Genomic DNA, 18752 nt, shown 5'->3' on the forward strand with positions numbered 1-18752 from the left:
GATATAAGCCCAGTAGTAACACTGCTGGATCAAAGGGTATGCACAGATTGCTAGTTATCCAACCAGTGAAGCAAGCATCCTTCTGGAGAGGCAATATCCGAAAACTGAATTTCACTCTTATCCAAACTGGTTAAAGGAGTGAAGGATGCACATACACACACACACACATACAGAGAGAGAGAGAGAGAGAGAGACAGAGACAGAGACAGAGACAGAGACAGAGAGAAACAGACAGAGACGAGACTGAGAAAGAAATACATTTCAGTCAACAGGGAAACAGGAAGGAGAAGACAGATGGGGGATTTAGCAGGAAAGCAGATTAAAGGAGAGATTAATCCAAAGCAAAACAAACACTAACCAAAAGGACAGAATGGGGAGGGGGTGGGGGAAGTGCTGGATTTAGAGTCAGTGGTCCTTGGTTCAAATTTTATCCCTGTCCCTTAGTAGCCATGATCACCTCACTTTTGGGGTCTCAGTTTCCTCATCTATAAAAAAAAGGGGTTTGGACTAAAAGACTTCTAACACCCAATCTGGCTCTTTATCTGTGATCTTGTGAATTTATTAAATGTCACATCCAGAGCTGATCCCAACCTTCCAAATATGTTCTACTCAGTGCTGTATAGCATGAACTTTCACAAAAAAAAAAACTTTTCACTAATAATTCCAAGGCAATCTCAATAGACTTTGAATAGAAAATGCCATCTGCATCCAGAAAAGAACTATGGAGACTGAATATAAATCAACACATGCTACATTCACTTCTTTTTTTATGTTGGTTTTTTTTTCCCCCTTTGGCCTCCCGTACTTTTTCCCTTTTGTTCTGATTTTTCTCTCCCAACATGACTCGTAAAGCAATGATTATTAAAAATAAAAATAAAAATAAATGAAAAAAATGGGCCTTAAGCTTGAACTAACTTTTTTGATTGTCATATCACTCAGGTGACTTTCTGAGCTTGCCGTTCACAGAAACTCTTAAGATTTGTTTTAGATGAACTACTCTCTAGTCACACTTCTTCCCATCTTGTACTTATGAAAGAAAGTTTTTTGACTCAACATAAGATTTGACCTATAGACTTTTAAAGTTTCATCCTAATAATTCAGGCTAACCATCTAACCTGCTAAGGTCTTCTTTGAATCCCAATACTGTCGTCCCACTGGTCATCTGAAAACTTGTTAAGATGCAATCTGAGTCTTCAGTAACTGATAAAAAATATTCAGCTATGCAGAATCAGGTATTGATCCTTGGAGAACTCCACTAGCTACCCTTCCAAATTACTATTGAGTTATTAATGATTACTCTTAAGGTTATTCAACCCCTTTTGAATCTAGCTCAGGAGTATGCTAGTAGAATGGTAACTGATGGAGTTTTACTCTTGAAGCAATGGGGATTCAATGAAGGATTTGAAGATTAACAGGATGTCTTGGGAAGACTTGGTAACTGATGGATAACATGATGTGGTAGAAAGAACTCAAGATTTGGAATGAGAGGGCCTTGATTGGAAGCCCTATCTCTAAGCCTCTCAGTTCATCTCTGGACCCTCAGCTTTTACATTTTCAAAGTGGCAAGACTGGAAAAGGTGATCTCCAATATTCCTTCCAGCTCTGAATCTAAAAATCCATTATGGTTTAATGTCATAAAGGAGATCATTGGGGGAGTGCTCCAGGGATCTGTGCCTGTGCCTGTGATGTTTAACATTTTAATCATTGACTTGGATAAAGGCACAACTAGCATATTTATCCTCGTTATTGATGACACCAGACTGGAAGGAATAGCTTGCTAGTACACTGGATAACATTCAGCATCTAAAACATTCTTCACGAGCACTAACTGAACCTAATATGGGTAAATGCAGTAGGAAAAAATGTTAATTCTTACAATTGCGTTTAAAAAAATCAATTTTTTAAAAACATCAATACTCCTGTCGTATGAAGCGGGCCCAGAACAAATGCTCACAGGCTGTTTTCTTCTGCCCTGTGCAAATGGCTACATTAACAAGGATACATTATTTTGTAACAATTTAAGCATCCTCATTTTATTTCAATGAGAACCTTTTTTCAATTGCTGGCAGGCTGCTGTAGTCAGTATCTTCTGGGGTTTTCTTGGCAGATACCCAAGTGTTTTTGCTACATTTCCTTTTCTAATTCATTTTATAGATCAGGAAATAGATACTTGTGTCGGCTCACACAGCAAGTATGTATCTGAGATTGGATTTGAGCTCAAGTGGTTCTGATTCCAGGCCCAGTGCTCTATACACTGAGCCATTTAGCTGCCCTTCTGGCAGACTAGATCTTACCCAAAATACAAAACTTATCACATGGCACAGTGTTAATTGATCAATTGGTGTTTGTCCTTTCTTCTCAAAGAGAACCAGAATGTCATCGCTATGTTAGAATCGAATTACAGTGTGTTCAGCTGTGGCTGATTAGACCAATATGAGCTTGGTATGCTCTGCCACAGATTGGACACAAATAGTCCCCAGGAAGATTTGGGGTGTGCGAGTTCTCCATCAGTTTTTTGGCAAGCCTACATTCAGCATTCGAACAATGTGGCCAGCCCAACAGAGTTGTGCTCTTTGCAGTAGAGAGAAGACCTTGGTGTCTGCTGTCTTATCCTGCCAGGTGATCTTCAGAATCTTCCAAGACAATTCAAATGAAAGCAAATCAGTTTCCTGGCCTGACGCTGGCACACTGTCCGGGTTTCCTAGATATACAATAATGAGGTCAGCACAATGGCTCTGTAGACCTTCTGAATGGTAGTCGGGCTAATACCTCCCCTCTCCCACACTTTCAGTCTCCCAAACACTGAGTTTGTTCTGGCAATCTCATTGTCAACGTGTACATTCCTGGAAAGCATGCTACTGAAGTAGTGAACTTATCCAGAGCATCCAAAACTTCTCCATTTGCTGTAACCAGTGGTTCCACATATAGATGGTGTGGGGCTGACTGATGTAATACCTGTGTTTTCTTAGTGGTGTTAGACCAAAATTAGCCCAACAGCAGAGATCTGATCCATACTTTGTTGTATTCCTTGTTCAATTCCTTTTATTGACAAACCCCAGTTACTGTATCCACTGAAGGCCAAGTTATAATGTCAACCCTCATGTTATTTTTCCCTCACAAGAAGCTACTTGTACCTCACTTCCTAGCTAACTCCCCAAAAACTTTTGGGGTTAGCCTACCAGTCAATGTCGAAATCCCCCAATTTTTTATGGATTCATTAGGAATGGCGTGCCTTATGGGCTTTCCCATTGTTAATGGTCTTTTTCCTAGTTAATTGACATGACACTGAGCAAGTCACTTAACCCTATTTTCCTCAGTTTTCTATCTGTAAAATGAGCTGGTGAGGAAAATAGCAAACCACTCTACCATCTCTGCCAAGAAAACCTCAAATGGAACCGTTCAGTTTTGCAAACATATATTGTATCTAGGATATAATGTAACATATCTAACAAATATAGGACTGCTTGATGTCTAGGGAAGGGGGTGGAGGGAAGGAGGGGAAAAATCGGAACAGAAATGAGTGCAAGGGATAATATTGTAAAAAAATTACCCTGATATGGATTCTGTCAATATAAAGTTATTATTAAATAAAATAAAATAAAATATTAAAAAAAAGAAAGAAAACCTCAAATGGGAAAAAAGTTAACAAAAATTGTTTGCTTTTTTCAGCCATTACTGGAATTTTTGGTTTTGTTTCAAACTCATCTTGTCCCTGTCATGTAGAAACTTTTTTTTCAGTATCTTTGTATTGTCCTCCATAGAAAATCTTATCAATAACAGCTAGTATTTACATAGTGTGTTATCTTCCTGACAATCTTGGGAAATAGGTACTATTGTTTTTCCCCATTATACAAATGGGGAAACTGAGGCAGATTTAAAGTTAAGTGGCTTGCCCATTAATTAGATGCTGTTCATTCATGTCACGTCTGACTTTTTGACCCCATTTGGGCTTTTCTTGGCTGGGAAAAAGAGGCCCTAGCTTAATTATGAGGAGTCAATCAATAGCATTTCTAAAACTACTCGGGGTGCCTGCTATCCTTGCTAAGACCTGAGCAGTAACACATTTGTCCACTAGAGGGAGAGAAGTCACTTTTCTATTTGAATTGAGCAGTACCACTTTTGACCACTAGAGGGAGAGAGGAGACACGTCTATTGATGAATTCACACTTTATCCTAGAAATTATATGTGGAAAATAGCTTAGGCAAAGATTTTCAAAGGCAGGACTGGACTTTTTTTTGGATTTTCCTCCAGAAACAGATATGCTTATAACTAGAATCGTTGGATTAAGAATTTTGTCTCTCACACATGCTATGTTCACTTTTTTCTTTTTCTTTTTTGAAATCTCTCCATAAATCTCCCTTTTGCTCTGATTTTTCTCTCCGACCATGATTCCTAAAGTAATGTGTATTAAAAATAATTTTTTAAAAAAATTTTAATTTTTCTAATTTTTTAAATAAAAATAATGTTGTTTCTGGCAAAGGTCAGAATTTTTCTTTCACCAAACTTGGGACATTGTACATAGTGGAGGAAGGGCAGTCCTAGGGCTTGGAGATAGGCAGGGATAGAGGGAGAGATCACTGGTCCTGCTTCCAACTGTATAAACCACTGCCTTTTCCCAAAGGATCATTCCTATGGCCTATAAGAGAAAGCAGATAGGAATAAGTGAAGAAAAAGGGGGTCCCTACATACAATGGCTTGATAATTCTTCCCCTCCCAAGTTTACTCTTTATGAAAGAAAACTAGGCATCTTTTGCCTCAATTCTTACCTAGCTTTTAATTACTGAATAGGTGTTGCCTCAGATAAACTTAAGACATGGGAAATAAAAAAAAAAGACCTCCGTCTCCCACTGCATCTGGGGCTATCTTCAAATCTGACTCACTTAAATTCAACTCCCTTGCAAGTCAAGACATCACCCTCCTGATGTCTTATGGTCCTCTTTGAAAAAGGAGCAACAGTAATCACAACCAGAATATAAAGAGTGAGGGAAGAACTATAATTAAGAATTTGTGCCCAAAGCAAGTAGGAGTCAGGGGCAAAGTAACCTACCTTCAATTTGGCTGCCAGAGGAAGAAAGTGCATCTTGTAGACTGGGACCCTAAATTTGGATGCCCTAATACTAAATCCTGATCACCTAGCCCTAGTTACTGACTCTACTGAGTAAGAAATGGGACAGAGAGGCCTAGCAGGGATAGGAAAAAGACCGAGAAATGTACCCCACTGAAAAGGCTGAAAGGACTCTTGAGAGACTATCTAGTTCAACTTCTTCATTGTACAGAAGGGAAAACAGAGTAGAGAAAGTGACAATTCAGAAATTCCAATTTCTCTCTTCCTGAAAGGACCTTGCCTTCCTCCTCCCAGTTACTCATATTGTGAGTCTTGTAAACCTGGGGCATTTATCTCTTCACCCCAAGATGAATCTCTGAAGCTTGAAGGACTCTTGTGAGTGTGGGAATTGGGACCCAGCCAGGGACTTCCCTTCCCAACCTATGCCCTCTTCTTCCAGCCTTCCCCCTCTCCCCCACCCCCATCACACTTAGGCACAGCTGGCATCGAATGAGATGGGGGACTCTTTTAAAACACTTGTAATATTATCCCATGCTAAGGAACAGCAGGGCTTAGGAATTAGACATGGAACAGTCACAACAAGGATCAAATGGGGTTCAATCTTGTCCAAAGTCCATCCCTGCCCCTAAGGAAAAGGCCTGGGCAAGGGGAACGGGATGGGGGCTACCGGGGGATGGAAGCATAGTCTGAGTGGATGCCAGAGTTGAGTTGCTGGCGAATGGAATGAACTCTAGAATCCAGGATATCTGCTTGTTCCTCCTCCTCGTTCTCGGCCTGGCACTCCTGGGGCAGCAGAACAAGCTCAGTCAATCCATGGAGGTCAGCCACGCGCCGGAAGGTCTGGAGAAGTAGAGCCATGGCCACCAGTCCCAGGAACAGGTACACTGAGTGGAAAGGAAAGGAATGGAAAATAAATGTTGGCAATAACATGATCCAGACTCCCAGGTTTCAAGGAATCTCTGATCCGGGTGAGAAATAGGCTAAAACCTTGCCCTTTCACAATGGGGTGTGTGTGTGTGTGTGTGTGTGTGTGTGTGTGTGTGTGTGTGTGATGACTCCCCTTGCACAGGATCATACCTTCCCCAATTTCCCCTAATTAGCCTTTGCAGAGGGTTTAGGGATCCCAGATCCTTTGCTGATAGATCCACTACTCACCTGTGACCAGAACCTTGTAGAGGGCCCTGTTCTTCTGACCTTCTTGTTCTCCAGGCACATAGTCTCCCAGCCCAATGGTGGAAAGGGAGATGAAGCAGAAGTAGAAGGCATCAAGGAAAGTCCAGGCCTGCTCCAAGTAGGTAAAGATGGCGGCTGGCAACAGGAAGAAGATGGCCAGCACCCCTAGCATCAACAATACCAGGTGCCAGCGGGCCAGCAGCCTTCGGTCCCAGCCTTGACGTAACTGCAGCCAGCGCAGTGGCGTGTGGGTCACCAGCAAGGCCACACGCTGGGCCGTGGCAGTCAGCACCAGCATGGTAAACGGCACCCCGAGCAAGGCAAAGAAGATGGAGAAAGCCTTGCCCGAATCCGACAGAGGGGTGGTATAGCCGTAACCTAGGGATGGGAAGGAAGAACAAAAGTAAGAGAGGAGCCAGCTTCATGGAGGGGGTGGGGGGCAAGATGGCATTTCCAAGTTCTGTTCCCCCATCAAGCTGCCAATTCCTGCCCAAAGACTGGATGTCAGCAAGTCGGTAACCCTGCCAAGGACTCAGTTTCCCCACTGAGGCAAATGAATTATTTCTAGCATCCTAGGTTTTGAAATGGAAAACAACATCTGTTTAGTTTGACTCTTTGATCTGACAGATGGGGGAAGTGAGACCCAGAAAAAGTGAGTGGCCTCGCATCACCCAGCTGTGACAGGATGTGAACCCAGCTCTTGTTGACTCCAAGTTCTGCATCCCTTCCTGTGAAATACTTTGCCCCTGTTAGTGTGGTCCCACTTTGCTGGGAAGTTCCAATTGGTTCCTCCCTGTTTCCAAAGCTCTGAAACTATCCTCCAGAACATCTTCTCAAATTACCTCTACAATCCCTTTGAGGAAGAGGTGGGGTTTAAAAAGTTTTTTTTTTTTTTTCCTGTGTTCCAGCCCTTCTTCCCAGCATTCTCCATCCACAATGCCGCCTCAGACAAGGCTTTATGGGGAAAAGTGGACTAGACCTCCCTCACACGGAATCTCTGGGTGATGGAGAAAAGGCTCTGGGATGGGACTAGAGGCTGCTGGTCCCACTGCACCCCCTACTGCTTCTGCTGCAGACAGCATGAGATCTAGGGACGTTCGCAGACTAAGGAAGGCTTCAGGGGGGTCGCGGGACCAGGGCAGGGGGCAAAGAGGTAGGCTAGAGACTGGAACCTCAGGCCCCTGCTAGGGCACGGAGATTTAACCTGTCCCAGACCTAGGAGACAGCTAGGAGAGCGTCCAAGATCCCTCCCCAGAAGTGTCTGGAGGTTGGAGGGGGCAGGGAAGGGAAACTAGTCCTGGACTGGGGCCTTTCCAGCGAACTGGCCCCTCTCTTTTCTGAGCTAGATAGGAAGAAAGTTCTAGGTTCATCCGGGGAAGGGGAGGCTGGACTGAGCTGGGATTTCCCCTCCCCTTTGCTTCCAACAACAGGTTAAAAGCTAAAAACAAAGAGGAAGTTTGGGGGGAAGAGGAGAAGGGGAAGAAAAAGACTTAGGGGAGGAAGGGGGAGGCGGCCGGGTGAGAGGGAAGATCAAGTGGAGGAGTAGAGAACTTCGGCGGGAGGGCCGGGGAAGCCGGGGCGGGCCGGGCGTCGGGGCGCGCTCACCCACGGTGCTGATGAGCGTGCTGGCGAAGAAGAGCGCCGAGGCGAAGTCCCAGCTGGAGGGCGCCGAGGCGTTGCGCAGCGCCGACACCCCGTGGCGGCCGGCCTCCAGCACCCGCGCCAGGAAGCTCTCCAGCGTCGTGTCGTCCAGGCAGGGGCTGCGCTCCAGGAGCTCTCCCTTCAGCGCCCGCAGCTCGGCGCGCAGCCGGCTCTCGTGGGGCCGCTCGATCGCCGACACCAGGAGGGCGCCCAGCAGCAGGTAGCCCGCGTACACCAGCAGGGCCAGGGCCAGGAGCGCCCCCCGCTGCATCTCTCCCCAGGCCCTCGCGGCTCCGGCCTCCCGATGGAGGGCAAACCCAGGCGCGTCCGGGAGCTGGGGCTCCTCGGCCCCGGAAAGTCCCGACTGGGGGGTGGGGTGGAAGCGGCTAGGGCTGGAAAATCGCCCCTCCCCAGCGGGGACACCCCGAGGGCTCCCCGGATCTGGGAAGGCTCGGGCGTCCGAGAGTCGAGGACGATGGAGAGCCCTAAATCGGGGAGACGAGCCACGGCGGAGAAAGCCAAGCGTCCCGGACGTGGGGCCAGAGGGACTTGGCTCCGGCGGGGAGACTTAGGCGTCCGGGAGCGAGGGCCTTTCCCAGCGCAGGACAGTCGCGCTCGGGCGGGGAGACCCCGGCGTAGGGGAAAGGGAGAGTCTCTTCCCTAACCCCTACCCGAGAATCCCCGGAGTCCCGGGAGAAAAGTGCCGCGGCGGAGACCAACACAAAGTCTCCGGCTCGGGCGACGTGTCCGAGCCTGGCTGGAAAAGGCGAAGCCCGCTGAAGCTGCCAACAGGAGGAGCGAGTTTGGGATCCAGACAGACGCCTCCGTCCGGAGTCCCACCTCGGGGAGGGGCTTGAAGAAGTAGGAGGGAGAGACACAGAGAGGGGAGGGACCAAGGGACAGGCTCCCCAGCGGAGATCGAAGCTAGTTGGGAGGGCCTCCAGTATCCGCCCCCCTCGTCCAGATCCTCGACGTCCTGGACCAGTCCAAGGCCCCGCTGAAATTTGCGGGGGAGGGTAGGAGGGCTGTCTTTCCTCCCTGAAATCTTTCCGACGCTGCAATTGGAATCCCAGGCTTCTATACGAATCTGTGCCCCGCCTCCAACATCTGGCAATAGCTGGAAGGGCCGAGTACCGAGCCTGGGGCTCGCGCTTCCCACTTTAGACTGAAGAAAGAAAGAGGAAAACCCAAAACTATTCAGCTTTTAACTTTCCTATCAACCCAATATCCCCGCAGGAGAAATGAGGATCAGACCGGGATAGTAGCGGGTCCCACCTGCCTCTCGCACTTTCGGATGCCATCCTGCAGCCAAGCTAAAAGCAAGAAATCGCTTCCAAAGCTCAGTCCTATTACCTTGCTCGTGGAGGAGATTGCTTGACTTTTCCAGTAAGCCGTCCACCCCACCCCCACCCAAAAAGCTATTACTCAGGCAGGCTTCCTCCGAGCCCATATCGGCGACCACAAGCTGTTTCCTCCTCGTCCCCCCCAGACACATCCGTGCACGCACATACGTGCCTGACTAGGGTAACCCCCAAATCCAAGCAGAGGGAAGAGGAGAGGCAGAGGGTCAGAGAATGCGAGACGGGGAGAAGAGAAACTGAGGAAAGAGAAGAGAAATCAAAGCAACGGAGGAAAGTCAGAAATTGAAAAACGGTAAAATTATAGAGAGAGGACACAAGACTGAGGGGATAGAGGGAAATTCGAGAAGACTGAGGAAAAAAGGAGAATCTCTGCGAATACAGATAGGAGAGCCTATAGTGGCAAAGAAGGAGAACGTAACAAGTATAACACACATAACTTAGTATCTGCCAGACTCTGGACTAAGTGCTTCACAACTATTCACTCCCTCGACCCTCATAACAATTTTATATGAGATAAGTGTTATTATTCCTCCCGTTTTATAGGTGAGGAAACTGAAGCAAAACTGGTTAAGTGAGTTGCCCAGGATCACACAACTAGTAAATTTCTGAAATCAAATCTAAAAACTCGGTCTAATTCCAGGGACTGGGCGCTGGGGCTACCTGGCTGATCCCAGGATCCCTCGGGGAGATTCTGAGAGAAAATGCTATGGAAACCATTCCTCTCGAACTTCATCTGTGGCAGAGAATGAGAAGGCAGAGAAAGTCCATGAAAAAGCTCTCCCCTCCCCCAAAGTAAACTTCAGGGCAGGCAGGCTGTTTCTTTGTCTGTCTTTATATCCCCAGCCTCGTTAACCATCACCCTGGCAAGTCCAGGCCCTGAATAAAGGCTTGCTTTGTTTTTAAAATTTAATTAAATTAGTGAGAGCCTTCTAGATTTCCCCTTTCCCCCCCCCCCCAAGTCTATCATCTTCACTTGCACTAGTCTGGAACACAACAGAGACTTAATGGACACTTCTAGTCAAAGTGTCTTTTTAGAGAAACTTTCTAGACTTTCAGTTCTGGCTGAAAAAAAGAATTAAAAAACCTGGTTCTAGATTAGGGAACAAAAGAAGGCAGCATACCTAGCTGCCCCCCATCAGCATCTGTGGAAAAGTGGGGGGCACAGCGACTCCCAAATTCCTTGAAAAATGAAGTTGACCTAACAGACAGGAAATGAATGACTGCCCCTGTGGTGGTTGTCATTTCAGAATCAGCTGTTGGTGCACCGAATTAGCTAAGTTTCTGCTGACCCGAGGGAGGCGAGTTCTGAACCAAATGAGAAGAGAGTCTAAAGAGCTGGAAATGGTTTGTCCTTTCGTGATTTAGGTAACTCTCACCCTCCTCAAACCAGTGGGAAAGCAGAGGGAGAAACTCACTTCCACAAAGTGAGTTTTTTCAACTCCACATCCAGTCTCTGCCTCAGGCAGTGGGCAATGGACTGGAGCTAGAGGTGCCCTCCGGAAGCTTATTTTGAACTGCAAGGGGAAGTGGGGGCAACTGATGTGCAAAGAGATAAATAATACCAGACCACTTCTGTTGCATGGCAACACAAAAAACCTGGGAAGGCACCCCATAAACTGAGAGTCTTAATCACTTTTTGTGTCCCTTTGGAAGCTTGGGGATGCTTATGGATGCCTTCTGAGAAACACGTTTTTAGATGCATATGATAAAATATGGCTGGGGAAGCTAGATGCCATAATGGGTAGAGCAGTTGGCCTGGAGTTAGGAAGACTTATCTTTCTGAGTTCAAATCTGACCTTACTAGCTGTGTGACTGGACAAGTTATTGTGCCACAGTTCTCTTTTATTGTCCTGATTCAGTTTCCCTAATTGCCCTGACTCAGTTTCCCTAAATTGTTCTGCCTCAGTTTCCCTAATTGGTCCTGCCTTGGTTTCCTTCATTGTTCTGCCTCAATCCCCTTAATTGCAAACTCCCCCTCTGGTTCATGAAGACTGATATAACTCAGGGCTATTTGCTCTAAGGTTATAAATTGTCAATGTGTAAACTCGGAAAGGGGAACTGCAGACTTTGTGTCTGGAATCTGACGTTTTCTTAACTCCTAGTTTGTTAGATTTTATGGTCCTACCCCCCAACCTGTCAAAACTGGATTTATGGTTCCTGCCTGGAGATTCCCACTCCACCCCCCTACCTTTGTTTAGCTACTGTGTATAAATATGTCATGGAGAACTCAAATTGGCTGCTGGAGGCTGGATTCTTGGGGATGAGAGCCTCATTCAGCCCTGGGACCAAACCATGGATCCTAATTTGGCCCCAGTATATCTCTCCCATTTAATAAAATATTAAAAACTCTCCAATCTCTTATCTTGCCTCGATTTCTCTGGCATTACAAAGTCACTTCACTATTTGCCTCGGTTTCCTCATCTGTAAAAATGAATCAGAAGAAAAAGAAGGGAGCTGAATAGGATCCTAGGTCTTTGGTAGCAAGTAGTGGTGTCAAGAGAGAGCTTCAATTTTACTGTCCAAGCTACTTTCCAGAAACAGATAGAATTATCTCTTTAAAGTGGACCTTTTGTTCTTAAGTAATTCTTTTATTCCTTGTGAATTACCTGGTATTGACAAAATCTTCAGGACACCACAGCGGCATTGGCTCTAATCCGAAAGAAAGCTAAGTTGATATCACACTGGATCATAGATCCAGTGAACTGGATCTAATCAGAAAGCTAAGTTATGATATCTACCCCCGAAGCTATATTTCTAGCAAAGATCTACTCTACTGCAATCCCTCCTCCCCAACTTTTTTTTTAGGATTAGTCCACTTATGGAGCATTATCCCCTCTAAAACTGCTCTATAGGAATCTAGCCCACCTTACAGAGTCATTAGGAACTTGCCACACGTTAATGGCGTCTTTCTCCTTAATATCTTCCCCCTGGTTAATTGTGAAAAAGTTCCCAGTCCTAAGTCTTATATAGCTGGAAGCAGCTGAATCTTGAAGGAAGCAACAGATTTTTTTTTTAAGAATTAGAAGAGAGGAGGGAGTAGCTAGGGGGTGCAGTGGATAGAGCACCAGCCCTGAAGTCAGGAGGACCTGAGTTCAGATCTGAATCAGACACTTAACACTTCCTGGCTGTGTAACCCTGGGCAGGTCACTTACTCCCAATTACCTCAGCAAAAAATAAATAAATAAATAAAAAATAAGAAGAGAGGAAGGAATTTATGTTTCAGGCATGGGAGAGACGGTCTGTGAATAGCAGAGAGTTGGGGCAAGAAAGTTTAAGTTTGGGAACGGGTCTGACCCATAGATTGTATGAACTGGAATGAAATTTCATTTTAAAAGTTAAATGAAAGTTTGAAAGCTTTAAATGCTCTCCCTGGGATTTTATATTCAAGGCACTTGGGAGCCAATGAAGATTGTAGAATTTGGAAAGAGCACAGCCAAGCCTGAGTCATTTGGAACCTGAGTGATTGGAGGGAGAATGGTTTCTTCAGAAGGAAGAGTAGGTTGGGCTTGGGGGGGTGGGAGGGAAGGGAGGGGGAAGACAAGTAATAAATTAGGTTTTGGACAAGTCTGAGTTTGAGATGCCTGAGAGACTTAAAGCATGTCCAACCAGCAATTGGAGACCAATCAACAAACATCAAGTGCTAATTGAACACCCAAATCCAGACTCAGGTATTTCCTAGCTGTATGATCCTAGACAAGTCACTTAACTTCTGCCTGACTCAGTTTCCTCATCAGTAAAATGGGAATAATAACAGCACCTTCTCCCAGGATTGCTCTGTCCATCCTTCATTTTTTGAAGAGGATCAGTGACTTGCTAGTTGTAAGAGACAAGCATCTTACCAAGAACTCTGTAGACTGGCCGAGGAAGCCACAACAGTTGCAAAAACAGTGTTATAAAATAGCACACCCTTGAGTGCAAAAGCATAACTCTTTATGCACTTTCCTAAAATAAAAAGTTTCTCCTCCTGATTCCCGGTCTGCTGGGTACGACAGAGATTACAGCCTATCCGGAGTGCCTAATTCTTCCACTTGAGGGCAGAAGTCTCCGCCCTGATGACATCTCCCATTGGCATTTAACTTCCATCTCAAAGGCATTTACCAGTGAGTTAGGACAGACTTTCCCTCCTCCCCTCATGCAGAAGCAACATCTCCATCCATGTTACCTGCACCAGTGAATCAGCTTTAAGTGAGACAGTTGCACAAAGTTGTCAGCTTTATTCTCTTCCAGAGGCAGGACAAAAACCAAGATACAGTGGATGGCACTGGCATCTCCAATCTTAATCTTTTTTTTTTCCTTTAGCTGAGGCAATTGGGGTTAAGTGACTCACCCAGGGTCACACAGCCAGGAAGTGTTAAGTGTCTGATCCAGATTTGAACTCAGGTCCTCTTGACTTCAGGGCTGGTGCTCTATCCACTGCGCCACTGAGCTGCCCCTTCAATCTTAATCTTCAACCAAGTTCTAAGAGCCTATTCCAGCCCCTTTCATGACTTGGAACAAATTGTTCTCATCTGTCCATGATGTGGAGGAATCCTTGACATCCTAAAGTAGATATCCCCCTGACTTACTTGTGGGTTTGAGTCTCCTTGGTTACCCTCAAACTGGTTTATCGGGATGTGGCTACCACACATGCTACAGCTTTTTAGAATCGTAGGTGAAGAATGGGGCGGCCAGTGGACATCACAGGTGGACAAGAGGCCCTGAAAAAGGGTTTGTCGAGGGGCGAAGGGATGTTCAGGAGGCCTAACACCGGACTTGCTTTAAGTACGAAATGGGATAATCTTTGTAAAGCTCTTTGCACATTACTTTGCCCAGTCATACAGCTAGGAAATAAATACCAGAGGCTGGATTCAGATGTTCCTGATGCCAAGTCCATCCATTTATGCTCTGGGCCAACTATTCTTGCACTTAATAAATACTAATTCATTGATTGGTCACCAATTACATCATGAAAATATAAGATTTTAACTGCTTAAGATGGTTAACTGGGTCTGGAATCCAAACAGATCATAAAAGAGGGAAAAGGACCCACATGTGCAGAAGTGTTTGTGGCAGCCCTCTTGGTAGTGGCAGGAAACTGGAAACTGAGTGGATGCCCATCAGCTGGAGAATGGCTAGGTAAATTGTGGTATATGAATGTTATAGAATATTATTGTTCTGTAAGAAATGACCAGCAGGATGATTTCAGAAAGGCCTGGAGAGACTTAGTTGAACTGATGCTGAGTGAAGTGAGCAGAACCAAGAGAACATTATACACAACAACGAGATTATGTGATGATCAATTCTGATGGACGTGGCTCTCCAACAATTAGGTGATCCAAGACAATTTCAATGGGCTTGGGATGAAAAATGCAATCTGCATCCAGAGAGAAAACTATGGAGAAGGAATATGAATTGAAGCATAGTATTTTCACTTTGTTTTTTCCTTTTCATGGTTTTTGTCCTGATTTTTCTTATACATGAAAAATATCAAATATTGTGGCAGCTAGGTGGCGCAGTGGAGAGAGCACCAGCCCTGAAGTCAGGAGGTCTTGAGTTCAAACTTGACCTCAGACACTTAAGGCTTGCTAGCTGTACGATCTTGGGCAAGTCACTTGACCCCAATTGCCTCAGCCAAAAAAAAAAAAAAAAAAAAATCAAATATGGTGAAAAGAATTGTATATATTTAATATATATCAGATTACTTGCTGCTGTCTTAAGAGGGGGAGGTAAGGGAGGGAGAGAGAAAATTGGAACATAAAATCTTAAATAACAAATGTTGAAAACTATCTCTGCGTGTATGTTGTCTTGTCCCTGGAAGAGAGTAAGACTGGCAACTTTATCCAACTTTGCCTCACTTAAATCTGATTCACTGGTGTAGAAAATATGGATGGCAGTGTTACATCTGCATGAGGGGAGGGAAGTAAGTGCTAAGCCACTGCTTTATAATAATAGAAATAGTTATTCTTATTGCCATGTGCTAGGTACAGCGTGCCAGTCACTGATAGTATAAAAGCAGATATGCCCTCAAAGAGTTTATTTTCTAATGGAGGAGGTCAATATGTAAGTATATAGATACATGCATAGAATATGCAAAATAAACGTGAGGGAGTGTGGGGAGGAAGGGCACCAGCAGCTGGGAGCATCAGGAAAGACTTCCTCTAGAAGGTGGTCCTTAAGCTTGAATCTTGAAGGAAGACTTAAATTGGAGTTCTGGAAGAAGATTAGGGACAGAGGTGGAGGGATGGAAGTCATCCCCATGGGACAGGGTAGATCTTTAGAGATACATGAGATAGGTGGCATGTAAGAAAAGGAAAGAGCTAAAAAGAAACAAAAAACAAACAAAAAAAAATAAAAGGAAAGAGCTGAGGTTGGCAATCTAAAATGAAGGAAAAGAACAGAGAAAAGGCTACCATACAGAAAGCAAGGAAAGAAAAGTGGGTGATCAGCAATGTCAAAAGCTAGATAAAGGTTGAGTAATAATAAGAGCTGACAGTTATATAGCATTTTAATGTTTTACAAAGCAATATATATATATGAATATTTATGGGTAATATATGTATGTATGACTTCACTTCTCTTTGTCTCTGCTTTTTCAACTATAAAATGGGATAATAATAGTACACACCACTGAGGTCCTGGGTCACTAGGAGAGTGTTAGTCGAGAAAGCCCGAAAATACTGATAGAATTATAATGCTCCCTAAGGAAGCTAGAAGGCACTCCGATATCATACTCCTACTTCATGGCAAATATACCCTTTAGTGGTGTTTTCCTTCTGGTTAATTGTGATTTCTATTAGGGAGCTTGTCTTTTCCCTTGTTAATTATTAATTGTTAAAATCCCTTTCCTTGCTAACTCCTTTGTATTAATTCACATAATAAATAACCCCCTCTGTAATCTTTGATAAATGTCTTGTCATGGTTGCTCCATATCATGAACTGAATCTCCATTTTGCTATTTTTATATAATATCCTTTTTTCAATCAACTACTCTCCTGAAACTATTGACCACTCCTGGTAGCTATGTTAACTTTTCACCTACTGCCCATGGTTATTGGGAGAATTAAATGAGATGACTTTTGTAAATTGTTTAACACGGATGTGATCTATGGTGTGTGGTTTGTCACCAAATGAGTTGGGGTTCACTCATGTGAAGAATTCGCAATGGCCATTCTCTTTGACCTGCCAAATGTCAAGGTAGGTTTATTTGAGGGAATAGGTTACAGACAAAATGAAGGGATACACAGACACAGGGAATGGTAAATGTGAAATAGAATGGGAGAGCATATGAAGGACAAGTTCCTCAGGGGAACTCACAATTACGCAGTAGAAAGAGAGCACCCCATGAAGTTGGAGCATACCCGTAGCTTGCAGGCTAAATCCTGAAAAGGATTTAGCACCCTAAGAGTTAGCTGGAAGAAAAGGAAGAAAAGTGGTATTGGGAAGCATAGTGGAGTTAGGGGAGATACCACATGGCATGGGGGAAGGGAAAGGAAAAGGGAAAGGGGAAAGATACCACAATTGTAACAACAATTGTAGTGGACTAAGTTACTAAAAGGATTTAGCAAAAGATTAGGAGCTTGAAGACCAGAGTTAAGGCTTACAGGTAGGTTTGAGGGGTGATCTATTCACTATTGTCTCAAGAGCTTGGTTATCACTGACAAAAAGACTGTAACTATATTATTATATTCTTAAGGCCAGGAGACTTTAGAATCATTGACAGAACAATAGCGCCCTACAGTTAGGGACCTCAGGATTATTGCTATATTGCTCCTAGAAGCTGTACCCCATCAACACCATACCTTGCACACAGTAAATGCCATATAAATGCTAGCTGTTATTATTAAAGTATTGTGTCCATTTCAGATGTTGGACCATTTGATGGTGGCAAGGAACTGAGGGTGAAAATATTGTTTTCTGGGTCATCAGCTGTGTATCTTAAGAATTAGTAAAAGTCTTAAGTAGGAAGTGGTGCTTGACCTTATTCTGTCTTATAGAATCTAATTTCATCTAAGATTAAGGAAGAAGGACATTGGAGGTATTCGGGACAGCCAGTACAAAAGAATGGAGGCTGGAGATGGAGGACCTGTATGAGGAACAGTAAGATGGAGTAATAGGCAACAAGGTCAGAAAGGCAGGTTGGAACCTGATTATGAAAGGCTTGAAATGTCAAACAGAGGATATATGGAAATCATAGGGATTGCTAAGGGGTCAGATTTATGCTTTAGGAAAACTAGTTTGACTGCTGGGCTAAGGATGTAATGGAGAGGGAAATGACAAAGGAGGAGTTCGTTGCAATGGTACAGGTAAGAGGTTAAGAGTTTCTAAGTAAGATCAGTGTGAGGAAATATTGGGGGTGGGATTTTGGTTGTGAAAGGGAAAAGAAAGCTTGAGGGGAAAAAAGAAAGCTAACCTTCATCACAGTGAAGCTGTGAGGTTTCTGTTGAGAGTAAATAATACCAATTTTTTTTTTCTGAGGCAATTGGGGTTGTGACTTTTTCAGGGTCACACAGCTAGGATGTGTTAAGTGTCTGAGACCAGGTTTGAACTCAGGTTCTCCTGACTTAAGGGTTGGTGCTCTATCCACTGCACCACCTAGCTGCCCCAATAATATCAATTTATAGTGGATTCAGGGAGCCCACTTGGGTACCTTTTTCTAGAGGATTCAGTAGGACTGAAAGTAGGAATAGGTATAGAGTGTGGATAATTCAGGGCTGGAGTTTGGCAAGGCACATGTAGTATGATAGGACAAGGGAACTGAGGATTTAAGAAGAGAGAGGATAATGAATTTGTGAAAGGAGATCAAAGAGAAAGGATGTGATGGATTAGCAGACTAGAGAAGGGTCCAGACACACACACACACACACACACACACACACACACACTCATTCTCTCTCTCTCTCTGTGTGTGTGTGTCTCTGTGTCTCTCTCTGTCTCTGTCTCTGTCTCTGTCTCTCTCTCTCTCTCTCTCTCTCTCTCTCTGTGTGTGTCTCTGTGTCTCTCTCTGTCTCTGTCTCTGTCTCTGTCTCTCTCTCTTTGTCTCTCTCTGTCTCTCTCTGTGTGTCTGTCTCTCTCTCTCTCTCTCAACTTTATTTAGCTTGTGTTTGTTCAACCAAAGAAAATAACCTTTGGACCGAAAAGGGTGGAACAAAAATGATACAAGCTAAGTAAGGACATGGCAGGAAAGCACATAACCATGCTTAGATAGATAAGCAGATAACCCTCCTTCCCTTTCCTTCCCTCCTTTCCTCCCTCTGTTTACATAGGGCATCATATCCTTACCTTCAGATATTCTTAAAAACTTTTTTTTTCCTCCCAAGACATCTTGGGGTTTGCTTTACTGGCTAGGTTTCTTTCTCAAGGACTGAACCTTAAACCAAAACCACCAGACTCTCTTTGGTCAACAACAGATCCTAGATCCTGGCTAGGCTCCAGTTGATCACTTTTTGGATCCTGATTGACGCAACAAATGTAAATAGCAATTATTTTTGTTTTGGTAAGAAAGTCCCAGGGTCTTCCCCTTCCAGCTTTATTT

General features: G+C 44.3%; 2 protein-coding genes across 2 annotated transcripts in view; one reads left to right on the plus strand and one right to left on the minus strand.

Annotated features, from left to right (window-relative positions):
- YIF1B (Yip1 interacting factor homolog B, membrane trafficking protein) overlaps nucleotides 1-18752 on the plus strand; it is a 165458-nt gene that overhangs the window by 125402 nt on the left and 21304 nt on the right.
- Nucleotides 5254-8717, minus strand: KCNK6 (potassium two pore domain channel subfamily K member 6). The gene is made up of 3 exons (XM_051989113.1): nucleotides 7845-8717; nucleotides 6222-6617; nucleotides 5254-5950 (listed from the first exon to the last, which is right to left on the minus strand). The coding sequence occupies exons 1-3, from the start codon at nucleotides 8149-8151 to the stop codon at nucleotides 5730-5732; spliced, it is 924 nt and encodes a 307-aa protein (XP_051845073.1). The 5' UTR covers nucleotides 8152-8717; the 3' UTR covers nucleotides 5254-5729.

The sequence above is a fragment of the Antechinus flavipes genome, chromosome 3, assembly GCF_016432865.1.
Source record: "Antechinus flavipes isolate AdamAnt ecotype Samford, QLD, Australia chromosome 3, AdamAnt_v2, whole genome shotgun sequence".
Lineage (NCBI taxonomy): Eukaryota > Metazoa > Chordata > Mammalia > Dasyuromorphia > Dasyuridae > Antechinus > Antechinus flavipes.

Excerpts from the sequence above, each read along its gene's own strand:
- KCNK6 (XM_051989113.1), bottom strand. The coding sequence starts at position 8,151 with ATGCAGCGGGGGGCGCTCCTGGCCCTGGCCCTGCTGGTGTACGCGGGC. Across the intron at positions 6,618-7,844 it reads CACGCTCATCAGCACCGTGG|GTTACGGCTATACCACCCCT; the intron begins GTGAGCGCGCCC and ends TCCCATCCCTAG. Across the intron at positions 5,951-6,221 it reads CTACAAGGTTCTGGTCACAG|TGTACCTGTTCCTGGGACTG; the intron begins GTGAGTAGTGGA and ends CTTTCCACTCAG.